This window comes from Coturnix japonica, chromosome 5 (genome assembly GCF_054131305.1).
Source record: "Coturnix japonica strain WE chromosome 5, WE-NBRP24, whole genome shotgun sequence".
Classification (NCBI taxonomy): Eukaryota; Metazoa; Chordata; class Aves; order Galliformes; family Phasianidae; genus Coturnix; species Coturnix japonica.
This window is the reverse complement of record NC_140667.1, coordinates 4,347,823-4,364,130: the sequence shown is the minus strand read 5'-3', so window position 1 is coordinate 4,364,130 and position 16,308 is coordinate 4,347,823. Positions and strand designations below refer to the sequence as shown.

Genomic DNA, 16,308 nt, shown 5'->3' with positions numbered 1-16,308 from the left:
AAGAGATGCAGCACATTCACTGGTTCCAAGTCCTACAATCATCCAACAACACCGTTACCAAAGATGAGTTCGTAACTTCAGCTTTAAGTTCAGTTAACTGAGGCAATCATAGAAAATCTTACCATTCTCACTGTTTTCTTCAGCAATTATGCTCTTCAGGTTTGAGTGCCACAATTACAAATATCTTCATCAAGAATGCTTTCATAAATTGTATTATCATAGCTGTATGGATCTACTGCCCTAAAACCTACGAAGGTGGAATTTACCAAATAGACACATTATGTGGAAACAGGAGAGTTACAGAGGGTACTACATTTCTTAGGCAGAAAGGAGTTTCATGTCCTAGTTTTGGGATAAATATACCTCTGGTATAACTGAGAATCCCATTCAAAGACTGCATCTCGAGATTTGACAAGATGCTAGTAGTTTTACTTCAGATAATAATTTTTCATACTAACAAAGCTACTTTCCTCTTTAAATATGCTAACTATAAAAATACTGATTATAAAAAACCCTCTTGAAATTGGTCAGTGGATGCAGGAAGGAGTAAGAGTCTCCCCCCTACCTTGCAATATTCAATATATCTCTACATACAGCATCGTTAAACACATTAAAGATGTAAACGCTTTTTGTGGCTTATCCATCAGGCAAACTATCCACCCTTTCTTTGTGGAGGCATTGACTCTTCAGATTTTTCTTCCACATCTCTCCACAAAGTGCAAAGTGTAAAACACATATAGATTGCTGATTCAGCTCTAATTTTATTACTGTGCTTCCAATATGCTGGGTTTCTTTTAAACTATGTTAAAGCATCATAACTGCCAGCAAAAGATAGTACACCATATTACTGACTCATGACATAGCAAGAAAAACAGTAATATTATAAGAGCAGGTTACATTTTAGATCTAGCATTTTAACCTGTGCTTAAGCTTAATGAAATTATTAAGTAAGTCTACAAACAACAGACAAGAACACAGGGACACAAGCAAGTCTACTCACCTTACTGCCTGGATTAGCCCTAGAATGTAGCCATTTACAGGAAGACAGACTCAAGGAACACTCAAAATTCCTATTGACAGCTATTACCTGCAAGCTTTTACCAGTTACAGGCTGCATAGTGTTTGTTTCACAATCTTCCACTCCATATGAAGGAAAACCTTCATATGACTTCAATGCAAGTGCTTAAATTGTGGATGCATCCATGTGTTGTTACTCTCACTTGATGTCAAAGACATCAGATCTCACCAGGATGAGAGCAATTCTGGGCAATTAGAAGTAATCAACATTTTCTTAGCTAATACACATAAATTTTTACTAATTTCTGAATGGACTTGGAATCTCTAAAAAAAATTTTGTAATGTCAAAATCTATTATTCAAGTGTTTCAGTGCAATCAATATTCAACTTTATTCTAAAACTGTAAGAGTGGGAATTTGCTGAGTAAAGGCCAAGAAAAGTTTTGTGTGATACAATGACATGAAAATATCACTACAGGCAGATAAACGAAGTATTTACATCCCATAAGGCTGGTAAAATAGAGTAAAAAAGGAGAATGAAAACCAAATCAAGTACAAACCATTAATACAGGTTAGAAAAAGTTTCTCAAAACTATCTGCATTATCACATCAGTTTTAAGCATCACTACTGTTTATTAGCCATAGAGGACAGAAAAAGTTGATCTTTGTAACCACAGTTTCAGAATTCTCAATCCTAAAAAGAATAGCAGACATTATGAGGCAGTGTGAACTCCTTCATGCCATTTGCATATGTTCCAACACCATGAGCTGAACCTTTTATATTACATACCTATACTGAATTTTTATCACCCGTGCAGGACAAAAGTGATTTGTGGGAGAAAGCAGAACATAAAGTCTTTCAATTAGTAACTGTTGCAATTCATCTCTATTTCTATTGCAGTAATGAAAATATTACTCAATCCAAATTAACTTTTCCACATCTAACCTCCAACAGAGGGAAAACACCAACTTCTATTTTTGTCTTGTTTGGAAACAGCATGGTCACTATCACCCTGTCAATTTAAGAAAAATAGGTCAAGCCATTATCAAGTTCTAATTCCATTTACAGCACCGTAAATTGTTTCAACGTGTACTTTCCATGTACAGTAACACAGAGCAGCAAAAGAACTTGTCACTGAGAAAAATCATTCAGTAATCAAGCCAACCTATTAGATCCACATCTGGTCTGTGCACTGTGTATTTGGACACATTGCTCTCCCCTTTTCTGAAAGCTCAAGTAATCTTTAGCACTAGCTTTCCAGGTGTATTTGCTCTGAGTATGTGTAAAATTAACTTATGCAGGGAACTGCATTATTTAATGAATAAGCTATGCTGATTTAATCTCCAAATAACATCTGATTTCCTATCAATGCACAAGAAACTCACTGTAAATATACTCTCAATTATGCCATTAGCCTGATATTAGAATCATGTAAAGCCACTGATTCTGCCACATAAATACCAAGCCTAAATTTGTCTAGGTGTTAAATTAACTGGAGGTGGTTTTACAGATGTTAAGCCACTGGAAGTCTGTGTTTCCTTTCTTCTTGAGTTTGTAACACTAGGTAGCATTTAACATCTGCATCAGTGTGAAACTTTTTAAGTATGACTGCTTGTTTGCCATGTGATTTACCATGGGCAAGAAAAATTTCATCTTGGGGATTTAATTAACAACACAGAGACAACACATAATATGCTCAATTATTTTGTCTTTTTTTCCATACCAATTTCTTCTCTCACACACATTTTCTCTGCATAATATATAAGTTAAAAAAAAACACTCAAGCACTTGCATGATAAAAGAACAGACAAAGGGAGAAGTTTCAGAAACAGTTGTGCTAGAAGACAGAGACTATAAAAGAAAGATAGTGGATCAATTGCAACATAGATAAGTAACTTGGTTGTGTGGTCAAAGGCCTTTCGAGAAACAAAACAATCCTCTTGATAAAGCAAAACATGTTCATTTAACTTCTGCAGAAACTGAGGTTTTTTAATCATTACAACTACTTCACAATTTGGTCTGAGTTCAGATAATAAACACTCATTCGATTCCGTTCATTTCATAATGCACTTGAAACTAAATCTTGAAGAAAGAGTTCTAAACTTCCTAAACAATCATTCCTAAGAATGATTTCCTAAACAGTTCAATTCTTCTGATGGAGCTCCCTGAAGCACTAGTGCTAGCTAACTTCTGTCCTGAGCTGCATGCCATCAGAATCAGCTGGGAAGAAGGTCAGCATGGGACACAGAACAAAACACTATTTTCTTGCCTCCTGAGCAACGCACCAAGAATCTGCTCTAACAGCTAAAAATCTGTAACAAGAACTGAGGATACACATGTATCCTACTCTCCTAGAACAGGAAAGGACTTATGTATCACTGAACAAAGGAATAACATTCCCTGATTGGAAAAGTGGGTGTGTATGCAAGAAAACATGGAAAGATTTGTGGTTTACTTAAGGTCCGCTTAAAACTGAATTAAATGCATCTTGATTTGATGGATACTTCATTTGGTAAGATTTGGAGTCAGAATGTATCAGAAAAGCCATTCTCTCTTTTAAAGTAAAATACAAGCAATGAGCGCTTTACTAACTACTATATAAATACATACATACCCAAACCCTCCGATTCAAACAGGCAGGTATCATCCACCCCTACATCTCTGCACCAGGACAAGAAATTTGCTGTGTTGTCTCGTGCAAAAAAAGACCCTGAAGGTGCATTGGCTTTGCAAGGAATCCTCCGTACTGGCAAGGTCTGAAAAAAAACAGAAGAATTTTATTAGATAACAGGTATTGATTTCATAATACTTAATTAATATGCTACCAACACATTTCCTTGTACTTTTAAAGAATTCTAAGTAAATGGGAAGTGAACTCCATAACACAAAGCTGTCAAATGCAGAGATATTTCAAAAATGTTTTGACTGGACATGTGATCCACAGTTTAGAAATGAATTGCTAATAGCAATCCTATTATATTTTTTCTTAACAAATATTAGCAACAAGAATGTTGGTATTTAATGTTTGGACCAGTTCACTGAATTAAAAACAAAAAAAAAAAAACACAACAAAACAAGAGCATAATGTTATAAAGAAAGATTTGAATAATTTTCTCAGTGTTCCTAAAACTAAGGCAAACTTGATCCAGCTTGAGATCTCCCACATTAGAAGAGCTTTTACAATCTTCCTCTAGCTTGATAATGGTATAAAATTTTCAGTCTCAAGGACAAAAGACCATAAAATATGAAAGAAATGGTACCAACTCCCAACTCTATACACAGCCCCATTTATACAACACCAAAACGTAGTCTAATTGCTACAAGATCAAGGTCTAGTACAGTCTCTCACTGCACCAGTTATCTTGATAGCTCAGATACCTGAGGAGTTACTATTACCATAACATAATTCTTGAGCAAGAGTAATCATCACAGCAAACTCATTACTTGCTTTGGTACCTTTACTGAGACATACACCAGGAATTCAGCATCTAGTTCTCATATAAGACTTATCCAAAAAACAGTCATCTCTCATTTCAGAACGACTGACATATTATCACTGTGGAACTTCAGACATTTTAAATCATAGAGGAATTCAGCTCCATGCTGATTTTCACATGCTGCTTTTCCATTATGACTGATTTATGAAAAATCTCTGTTTTGGGGTCAGTAGTTAATTACAATTGAGTGAAGAAAGTAGGAAACTGAAGATGTGTGTCTGTTAGTTCCTGGATCTACATGCAAATTTTGGTGTTAAAAAGTTCCAGAATAATTCCTGGAAATACAGGAAAAGAAGAGGAGCACAGGAGTAGGCTTCCCTTTATAAGATCTGCTGCTATTTTACCCATAACAGTACTTATAGACTTAGTCCTTAGAAAGAATAGAGAAACTGTGTTAGAGATACACCAGCAGCATAATTGCAGGATACATACACACCACTGATCTGTTAAAACTGATCAGTTTTATGTGATAGTTTAAAAAAAACAACATAATATCCAACAAGGAAACTCTTTTAATACAACAAAACTCTTAATACAACACCTACATTCGGACCACTGAGTCTGTGTTGTGATATGCAAACACTGAACTGTCTGAGTAAACAGGTCAGTGTACAGATATCAGACTATACCCGTTGCATCCATGTGCTGTGGAATTTTTGAATGGCTACATCCAATTTAAAACTTGCATCCTGGATAACCGCATAAGAGATTAAAAGCACTGGGACAGGAATAAAATGATAGAAGCTATTTCCAGTGTTCCTGGCACCTGCAGACTTGTGTATTAGGTACTTCAAGAGAGCATGGAAAGAAGATGAAGCCACATAGAGTTTTCCTTTCAAAAGGTACCTGCGTTGTCAAATATTGATGCTTCCCAGCTCAACCCCTCAGTTTCCATTGCTGGATTTTCCACAATGCATTGAGAGTTACTTGATGCTCTTCTTTGTAGAAAACTAGCTAGTCTTCTCCAAGGCAAAAACTGCTCATGAAGTCCAGGAACAGCTCAGACAGATGCTACGGGTGAAATCATAGCAGGTTTCTTTCCTTCCACTCAATTCCCTGTTTTCTGTTTCTTTATTTACTTTATCCTACCACATCTCCCCAGAAACAATCCTTATTCTTTCTGGTCATGTTACAGGTGCTCTAGAAGTCTGTGGTAAAACCTTCATATTAATTCAGGAAACCTGAACTAGGAGGAAGGGCAAAAAACACAAAAGCAAGCAACTATTAAGCTAAGGGGCTGGTGGGTGCCAGCTAGCAATCAAAGGAGATTTCCTCCCACTGTAGGCACAGGCAACCTGCCTTACTCAGACCAGAGCATACGGGGTCAGAAAGCAGTGCTGGCCTGGGACTGCTCTCTGGGGATGCCCTCAGTAGCACAAGAACAGCAAGGGCCAAGGAGACGGCCAAGATGATGCTGCTGTTCTTACTGGGGGCTGAAAGGGAAAGCTTTGTAATGCCTGTCAGGAAGGCATCCCCTGGGTCACTGTTTCTCTCCGTCATTAACAACGTGGGAAGAAATTTGGTTCTAAATAATATACAACTGCAGATATAGGTTGGTCACAATGACTGCATACTAAACGCATTTCTATAATAGCTCTTCAGAATAGATGGCTTATGCATCAGTCATCTACGCACTTATAGTCAGTAAATAAACTATGTAAAACTTAATTTACATAAATAAGACATCTATACTTTAGCAAGACAGACCTTTAAGCCCATCAACAAACCTAACATCGCTGTGAAGTTTAGACATCCATGGACCTAAAAACAGTTCCTATACAATTAAAAGAATTCAAAGCCTTTTAAATATAATGTTTTTACAGTTAAAGCTACAGACAGCCAGTAAGAAGAGAATCTAGACACACATTTATCATACTTAACAAAACCACGATATTCTCTACTTTCAGAGTAACAGACAGTCTTCTAGTAAACTCAAAAGTGGAAAACACTCAAAAGTAAAAACAAGACACGCACTGGCTGCAGAAGGGGAAAACCTTACATCATCGAAGAAAAAAAACAAACATCACCTTGTAGTCATTATATGGAACAATAATAACAAAGACCAATATCCCCAGCACCGCATAGCCTCACTAACATACAGCATTCTGTATGCCATCCCATTTCCAACAATGCTAGAAGCGGAAGAGAACAGCAAAACATCCCTTCTATTCAGCAAGGGCACGACCAAGTTGGTCACAGAAATCACAGGGAAATACTGGTATTTTCTTATCACCTAATAAATCTCCCTACCACCTTTTAAGTACAAGCCTAGTTGTTTTTTTCTTTTTAATAATTCCAAAACTATCACCATAATTTTTCAACTCATGAAAGCTCTTATTTAAGAAAGCTTTCATACATGACTATTCTTTACTGATTTGTACAAATGGCCTGAATATCTTGCAAGTGCTTTCTAACAGATCATTCTGAAGTAATTATATTTCCATATGGCACAACTGACTTTTGTTGACATAGTATAGTATAACCACAGTTGCTTTGAAACAGCAGTGGCTGCAATTGCTCCGATCAAATATCATGAAAACAGTTCCCCAGCTACCCTCCTTCTACAGTCTTGTCTTGTTGATGTGCATGCATGTGGTTTAATGCAGGATGTGAAAGTGTGAGTGAAACATATGACGCAATCCTGGAAAAATGCTGTCAGGTTCTCTACTAAACCCAAAAGGGACTCTTTTACACCAATGCACTGAAATTACACAGAAAAAGGTATTTTTCAATCGTATTTCCAAAAAAAAACAACAAAAAAACAAAAAAAAACAAGGAAAAGCACATCTTTAAAAGCAGATTTGAGTAACATTTTTAAAATTCCTAACCATATCCCAACCTCTCTGAATAAGGGATTGCACCTCTCTGAATAAGGGATTGCACAGCTTTTCTGAACTGCCTCTCTCACTTGGGTTTTCACAAGGAACAAGATTAGCAGTTTTGTTATGGAAGAGGTCTAGATAGCCACTCATAGGAAAAAATAACTTTTATCACCTAATGACCAACAGTAAGCAAAACAAGTTTGGAGACTGTTGAGAGTGCAGTATCTGAATGTATCAGCGTGTAGGGGGTACCAATTTACTATTATTACACAAGTATTAGTTAACAGTGAAAATTAAATACATAAGTGAGATATAACATGTATCTGTCGCATAACTTCCTATAAATTTGCCTTTAACTTCAACAGTAGCTACTGACATACTCTTCTACTTCTTAAATTCTGCTGCCATTTTCACCTGTTAGTCTTATAGAAGTCCTCCTCCCCATGTATTTGCTCTTAGACTATGAAATACAAAAACAGAAGTCCAGCCATTACCTTCTCTGTGAATTATTTTTGTACTTGTCCTTTATTAATTTGTTCAATGTAAATCAACCAAAGCTCACTGCTAGACAAACTTAATATTTCCTGGAACAGGCTGCCCAGTGAGGTTGTGGATGCCCCGTCCTTGGAGGTGTTCAAGACCAGGTTGGACGGGGCCCTGGGCAACCTGATCTAGTAAATGTGTATGTTTGGTGGCCCTGCTAGGCAGGGGGGTTGGAACTACATGATCCTTGAGGTCCCTTCCAACCCGGGTAATTCTGTGATTCTGTGATTCTGTATTTGAATGACTGCTGTTCACTTCATAGCAGAGTGAGGATATGCCTACCCAAACACATTAACTCAATTGCTGTAGAATCATAGAAACCTCAGAGTTGGAAGGAACCTTTAAAAGTCCCTCCTGTTATTCTTAATTCTTCAGAAACTCAAACTTGAAAGACATCAGACTCCATTTATAATTCACGGAAGAGGTATCCCATTTTCTAACTCTAGCAAAGGAATTTTACCTTACACTGCACTGCAGATTTAGTGAAAAGCAATGAAGCACAGGCAAGCATGAACAATGAATAAATTAAACTAATTCCTGCAACAAAAAACAATTACTCATTGATAAGGTGGACCTCAAGTGCCCCTTTTCCCCCTCCCTACTCTATTTACTAAGGCATAGAACTTACTCAGTTAAAACAATGTACTAAATAAACAAAATGGATACAGATAATTCTGACTATGAAAATACATACTTGGAGTTAGAAAATACAACCTCTCCCATCAAAAAAACCCAAAACTTAAAGAAAAAAAAGAATACAATCCCCTCCAGTTCTTCTGAAGATACAATAAAAATTAATGCAGGGAAATTTAAAACAGAAACTCAACATAGAAATTTTGAAGTGATCAATAGAAATTGTGAAATCTTTTTCAAAGTGGAAACAGAAATAGCTTCCAGACATATGAAATGTGATGCTGCATTTGCAACAAAGGCAGCACCTCTAAGCAGCTAATGTCATAATTGGTTAAACATCAAGTGTCTTTCCGTGATAGGTAGCCTTTGCATCATCATCCTAAGTGCTGCAGTAAGATGCCGTTTTAATGGAGTAGCAGGTTGAATTCCCAGTTCAAGATCACATGGTAACCAGATTTTTACCCTATGCAATCACTGCAGAGATCATCGAAAGCCAAAAACGACTCATTATCATCTTCCTAGATTTTAATGAAGTAATAGAGATATCTCTGGAAGGCCCAACAGATTTATGGCATGAAAACAGAAATAGATCACACAATTGTGGTTTCATATAAAGTTAAAGAGTACAGTGTTAAAATACAGACTTAAGGGTGCAGTCTTAGCCATGGTATCAGTTGAATATATTCTCTCATTCCTTCCAAGCAGCACTAGTTATAACTACTTGTAATGATATTATGTGATGAAATGTACAGCGATAGTAGTGGGGTGGCACAACCCTAGGCTATACCAAATAAGACCAAGACTAAACACAGCAGCTGTGTATACAAAAACAAAAGAAGAAAAACTGCTTACCTTCAAAACACCTCCAGCAGGCAGGAATCTACAACAAAACATCCTTGCCTGCACTGCCAGACATTAAACAAGTTGTGGGAAGTGGCAGATCCTGGCTCCAGCCCTCCTGGTCATTCAGCTGCATCTTAGCTCCCCTGGTTTGGCTTTGCCTTCCCACCAGTTGATCAATCAAGCCATAATTTACCACTTCTGCTACACTACTTAAGACAGAAGAGTGTACGGGTAGAGTAAGCTTAATTTAATAATAATATGCATTTAAAAGCTAAGACTTTGTTTACAACTTTCTTCCAAGGGTTCTGTTCAGGACAGAGCTTACTGGTCATTCAGCAGCAGATAAAAACCGTGGTTATCAGCTCAAGAAGATGGGGGTGTACAGTGGAAATAATACCAATATAGTGTTGCATGGTTGAAATAATACAAGTATATTCTACAGATAGAATAATACAAATACAATTGGAAATAGATAGCCAGAGGATATCTAAGGAAAAGGACTCACCAACTCCGAAGCCTTCAGCCAAGAAAGGGTGCTCACTGGTGCCAAGGCTCACCAAAGAACCCCACAAAGGAACCATCTCCAAAAAGAGATGCTACCTTAGTGGTGGTCAGCCCTTAAATGGGATCTGGAGGAGGTGGAGTCAAGCTCCACCCCTTACAGGAGCACAGCTTATTTATCTTCACTTGTGCTCCCACAGCTGACCCAACTCTTGTCTCAGCTGGTTAATCAGAGGTTCAGGCTGTGATCAACCATTTCCCTTACATTGGGTTTAATAAATAATTGTGAAAAACTACTCTAACTTAAAATCATCCTCAACTGCACACCTTTAATTTTAGTTATATAATTTGAATCTAGTGACAAAGTCACATTTCTTGATCATCTTTCAAATACATTTTAGAAGTAGTTCACAAACTGCAAGAATCTATTGAAAACATTGCTTGCATTAATCTATGTTTCAAAAATTCCAGTGTGCCACGGGTGCTTTTAAATGCCACAAAATAAATTCTGAAGAGAAAGATTACTAACTAAATAAACAAAAAGTTCATTAGAATTCTGTAAATAAAAAGGAGAATAATTAAGACATATCATGGCAAAGCCTTACAACTAGGAGTTCGTTCTCATTCAGTAAGTCTTCTGAGTAGTATCCTTACACCTTTGGTTTTCAGAATTTATGTTTAGATTGGGATTTTTTAAATTCCCCAGCCAACCTGGCCTTAAACACCTCCAGAAATGGAGAATCCATAATGTCTCTGGGTAACCTGAGACCCCCTCACTTTCTCAGTAAAATATTTCTGCTGACATCTAATCTAACTCTCCTTTCCTTAGTTTAAAACCATTCCCCTTGTCTTATTACCAACTACGTATGCAAAAAGTTTATTTCCCTCATGTTTATCAACTCCCTTTAAATAAATACTGGAAGGCCACAGCCAGGCTCCCTGTCTTCATAGGAAAGGTGTTCCAGCCCTTGGATCATCTTTGTGGCACTCCTCTGAACTCACTACAAAAGCTTCACATCTTCCCTGCATTGGGGTGCCTAGTCTTGGATGCAGTACTCCAGATGAAGCCTTGCAAGGTGGAATGATACAAAGATGGTAACGGATATTCAAATGGTTATTTACAAGGAAAGACTCACCGGTACGGATGCCTTCACTGGGAAATGCTGAACAGGGTGCAGTCTCCAAGAAATGCCGCCTTAGTGGTGGTCAGCCCTTAAATGAGGTCTAGAGGAGGTGGAGTCAAGCTCCACTCCTTTCAGGAGCACAGCTAAATTACTCTCACCTGTGCTCCCACAGCTGACCCAACACTTGCCTCAGCTGATTAATCAGAGGTTCAGGCTGTGATTACCAATTTCCCATACACGCCTCAAAAGGGCAGAATAGAGGGGGACAATCACCTCCCACAACCAACTGGTCACCTCTCTTCTGATGGAACCTAAAATACCACTGGCCTTAGGTGCCACAAGCGCACACTGCTGGCTCACGTTAAGTTTGCACTTTGATTTGTTGAACCTCATTGCTTTCTCAAAGGCCCACCTTTCAAGTTTATCAAGGTTCCTCTGGATGGCATCCCTTCCTTCTTCTTTATCAATCACAACACTCAGCTTGGTGTCATCAGCAAACTTGCTGAGGATGCACTCAATCGCATCATCTATGTCACTGATAAAGATGTTAAAGAGTACTGGACTCAAAACAGACCCCCTGGGGGACACTGCTCATTACCAGTCTCCACCAGGACATAGATCCATTGACAACAACCCTCTGGCTGTGACCTTCCAATCAACTCCTTATCCACTAAATAGTCCACCCTTCAAATCCATATCTCTCCAATGCAGAGATAAGGATGTGGTTGGAGATTATGTCAGAGACCTTGCAGAAATCCAGGTAGATGACATCAGCTGCCTTCCCCTTTGTCCACCAACGCTGTTACTCCATTGCAGAAGGTCACCAGATTGGTCTGGCAGGACCTTCCCTTGGTGAAGTCATGCTGGCTGTCTCAGATCACCTGTTTGTTCCTCACATACTTTAACATGCCTTTCAGGAAGATCAATATTCTTGAAAGGGAGAAGATTCTTTCAAACATGAGAAATATCATATTTTGGCGAAACCAACTTATTTTAGTCTCAGAAACTTCAAAACCAATTTTTCCTCTTAATCACTCCAGAAGAATCCAAGCTAAGGCAACGACTGTGCTTACGCAATTTCAGTATGAATAAAACAAGTCTATCAAAATAAGGTATAGGCCCCAACATTTCATATCAGAAGATGTTTCCATGCATTCACAAGGAACATTCAAGCAACCAACACATTCCTTTGATCTGCAGAATTATAGAGGATAAATTTAAATTGGCAGCCTGAATAACAAACATAGGCAGTCATTCAAATTCATAGATGTAATTGTTATAATTCTGAGTATACTGCCATGGTACAGTCATGGACATTAGTCTTCTTTTTCTTACAGCGCTTCTCCCGATGATCAATCTCACACTTTACTATCTTTTGAAGCGCGAGGTGGGGATGGAGCCTGTGGATGGTTCCCAGCCCTTTCTAATGATTAGTTCCAAATGGTGCTTTAGCTAACACGAGCCAAGTATCAAGGAAGACTGTGATAAAGATCTACACTGTCTAAAGGAAGACAGATATTTTTTTTTTCCCCTCAGATGCTTTATGCGTTCATTTCTCCTATTTCCAGATGTGTAACAAAGATGTAACTTTTACATAGATGCTGAAAACATTCAGAAAGAACTTCACACGTATTCACGGCAGGTAAGTCTGACTCTCCAAAGTCCTTGTATCTTTGCCTTTTTGATAAAGACTGATGTTCTACAAGTTCTCCAATTAGAAACCACAAGGAAACTGATAGAGCCCGGGGAATTCTACACCAGCATAAAATTTAAAAGCATCCATGATTTGAAAAACATGTTGGAATGTTAATCTGCACAGCCAGATTTCCAAGCCAGACTTAAGTCAGTCTCTAAAAAGCTTTACTTTATCCTTAAAGCAGTTGAGGCCAATTTACCTACACAAGCCTCAGTGGGAATATGTTTGTTTAAATGAATGAATTAGATGTAATTATGATACTTATACATTGGTTTATACCCTTAAAAATGACTAATGTTTTCTCCTCCTGCATTGCAGTTGTCATGTGTGGCAGTATATTTGCTATTGTAATTTTAGAAATTTTGGCTCATTTTTAAAGTTAAAGACTCACGGTTGGTAAAAGGATCAAACTATGCAGCTCTCATTCATTGCTTCCTTCAAGGTACTAAGTTTGACCTAATGCAGAGTTAAGCTAAAGCTAGTTGATCTAATTTAGATTTTTCTCAGCAATGAAAAAATATATGCTAATGTGCACTCAACTTTCCAATTTACATTTCTGTTCCAGACAATTCTATAATATAATTTCTAAATAGAAATAATCATAACTACTTATTGGAAAAATGTATCTATCTGCAACATGCTGGCTGGAACAATGGTAAAATCCTTTTCAGACAAAAATCAAGTTCCAACTGATGTTTTCAGAAGAATCTGTTTGTGTATTTCATTTCAAGATTGTATTAGTAAGGTATCTCTATTAGTTAGATAAAAAACAACAAAACCTTGAGATGATTCCTGTTTAAGTGATGCTGTTAGTAATTAAAGTTCAGTTCTCTTTTTAATTGAATTAGCATATTTTCCAAAGCAGGAGCTAATGGGCTATTAGCTGTTTATAGACACATTGCTTTTTCATGACATTTACCTTGAGACGCAAACTTTTAATATTTCTACAAGATAAAGAAGGAGTGGAGGGAGAGATATGCAAGAGAATCCTAACTAACTCAGATTTACTTTAAAGAGCAAGGTCACTTCCCATGGAAATTAAATGACCACTTCTGCTACAATAAAATGATGGAAGAGACCACGCTTTCCAAGTGATATGTAACATCAGTAGGAATGATGATCTTCAAGAAGCGTCATGTTTCTGTGCTTTTCCCAGTACTGTGTAGCACTGCCCTCAACATTCTGCATAAAGCATCAAGTTACTAAACTCTTATCATTTAGAAGGTGCCAAGGAGACAGCCACAGAACATCCTCAACTAGTTCAAAAATCTCCCATTATCTCTTTAGAATCCTATACTATCATGCAAGTCTCCTGTAGGCAGAAACACATAAGTGGTAAGAGTGTCTTGCTGAGGCATATAGGGTTTTGTTCACATAACCATTTGCAGGCCAGTCTTACAGTATCTGCAAAAAACCTGGTAGCAATCCAGTTGTGTGTGTGAGCAGGAACTCAGCAAGCTATTGACATGTCTGAGAAAGGTACAAGGAATTCGCTAGCAAATGGCTTTCCAGTCTTGTGGAAATAATTCCTTCCAGATGGATTAGGACTTGCATATCTTTTCACAAGATTGCTCTTCTCCCCCTGCATCCACACTAGGGTGTCACTATAAAGATTGATATGCAAAAAGGTAGTGCTGTGCTATATTTTTTTTTATCCTCCTGAGAAACTGAGGGCCATATCTCTACTGTGCGTGATTAGAAATTGGCTCAGCAGGCTTTAGCTGCAAAACAAATAGCTTCTCCAGAAAGCACAAGAGTGCAGACAAGCAAATTGCTGCCACAGACCACAGAAATTCTGTTCATAGCCTAACCATATTTTGGCTTGAGAGTCAGATTTGCAGCTCACAGAGATCACCTGAACACAACCATGGGCAGACCAGACCTGCTTAGGCAACGCAGTGTTTTGCTCTGCCATGTAGCATGCACATAGATGGATAAGGGGTAGCTGAGTTTTCCTCTGGACAGACAGGCTTAAGGCACCAAGCTTACAAAATACTATTTTTGATGGAAATCCATATACAGCACACAGATAACTGGCCATCCAGGGTCTAAGAGTAGCATGAGACAAACGATTCAAAGAAAGACTTCTAAAAAAAGAGAGATAGAAGAGACCACCCAAAGATAAAACTTAGTGATAGTATTTTCTAATTGAACTAGAATTACACAACTTTACTCATGGAAAACTTATTCCCTTTCCTAATTTAAAGAATATTGATGCAATCCTGCTGTACCTACAGACATTCCCATTGCGAGTGCACATACCTGATTCTGTTTTTAAGTCTGTTCACTCTTTTAAGGACACCTTGTTGCAGTAAGTTCAGAAAACAATACCATATTTCAGAACGATCTAAGAAAAGGCAACTATAAATTTTCTGATTTTCATTGCAGACCATCTCAATCATTCAACGAGGGGATGTTTTTATTAAGGCAGAACCTTTTCTTCTTGAGGAGAAATAAACATATATATTTGTTTTGTTTTTCTATGCATTTAAACTGATTAAATGTGCACCCAGTTTTTGACAATTCCAGTAGAGAAACTCAAATAGATTAAATATTCATTTTTTAACCTGTAACAACTAGCTCAATATTTATTATCACTTTGTCAAAAACTATTCAAAAATACAGTGGTCCTTTCCTTTAGCTGGAACTTAAGCCAATAGTCCTTGAACTACACCCTGCATGATCTGTCCCATCCACTAGCCAAGACATTCGGCTCAAGGAATTATAAAATACATTCCTAGTTCTCTACTTAGTTTGATATTTGACCAATTTAGGTGGAAAATATACTGACAAAACAAATTATACATGTGGCAAAAGTCCTACAAACAAAAGTAACGTAACCTTCTAACAATTGTATGTCTCTCTCCTGTCCTTGACTTAAACAACCTTTTTAGATTACTTATAGATGGGGGTTGCAGTGACATATTGATTTGTCATTTAACTTACATGATTCATCGACATGAAAATAAATTAGAATCAAATCTTCTAAACTGAAGATTTGGTAATCTCACCAATGCATTCCTCAGAGACACAAAGGTATTTGTTGTATCGCATCAACCTCCAGAATTCTGATTATTTTTCCATTCACATAATCACCTTCATTCAAAGGAACAATTGAAAAAGAGAACAAGAATAAGCACATCTTTAGTTCCTGTAAACAGTTAGAGCAATACTAGTATGGGACTGTTGGTATGGGAAATGAGCTAAATCCTAAAGTGTTAGTCCACATTCTCCTCCATAGGAATACTACATTTACTCATTTACTACATTGTTCATGGTCTTATGTAAAGCAGACGTAAAGCCCATTCAACTAAAAGAATCATGTGAATAAACTGCTGTAGTTTTAGGTACATGTGTGCATGAGAACAAAATTTAGTGTTTTATACACAACAGCTTTTTTTCCCCCACATACATTCAGTTCAATCTCATTAAACCAGGATAATCATAGCTTCCATTGGAAGAATATGGTTACATCCATATGTGAATTAAGTATTCAAAGACTCAAACATTTTAACCTGTTTTTCCTCTGTAGGTCTACTTCTTTCATAGAGGAAAATCAAATCTAGAACAAGGTTTCTGGAAAATAAGGCCGAATTTTAGATTTAGATTCATTATTCATAAGTATTTTTAGG

The 16,308-nt window shown here is 37.4% G+C and overlaps 1 protein-coding gene across 15 annotated transcripts in view; it reads right to left on the bottom strand.

Annotated features, from left to right (window-relative positions):
* Positions 1-16,308, bottom strand: part of GAS2 (growth arrest specific 2) — a 76,190-nt gene that overhangs the window by 39,225 nt on the left and 20,657 nt on the right. For all 15 annotated transcript variants that reach the window (XM_015863416.3, XM_085549879.1, XM_015863418.3 and 12 more), the window contains one exon: positions 3,632-3,773. In XM_015863416.3, coding sequence (XP_015718902.1) covers positions 3,632-3,773 — 142 coding nt within the window. The remainder of the gene's footprint in view (positions 1-3,631; positions 3,774-16,308) is intronic.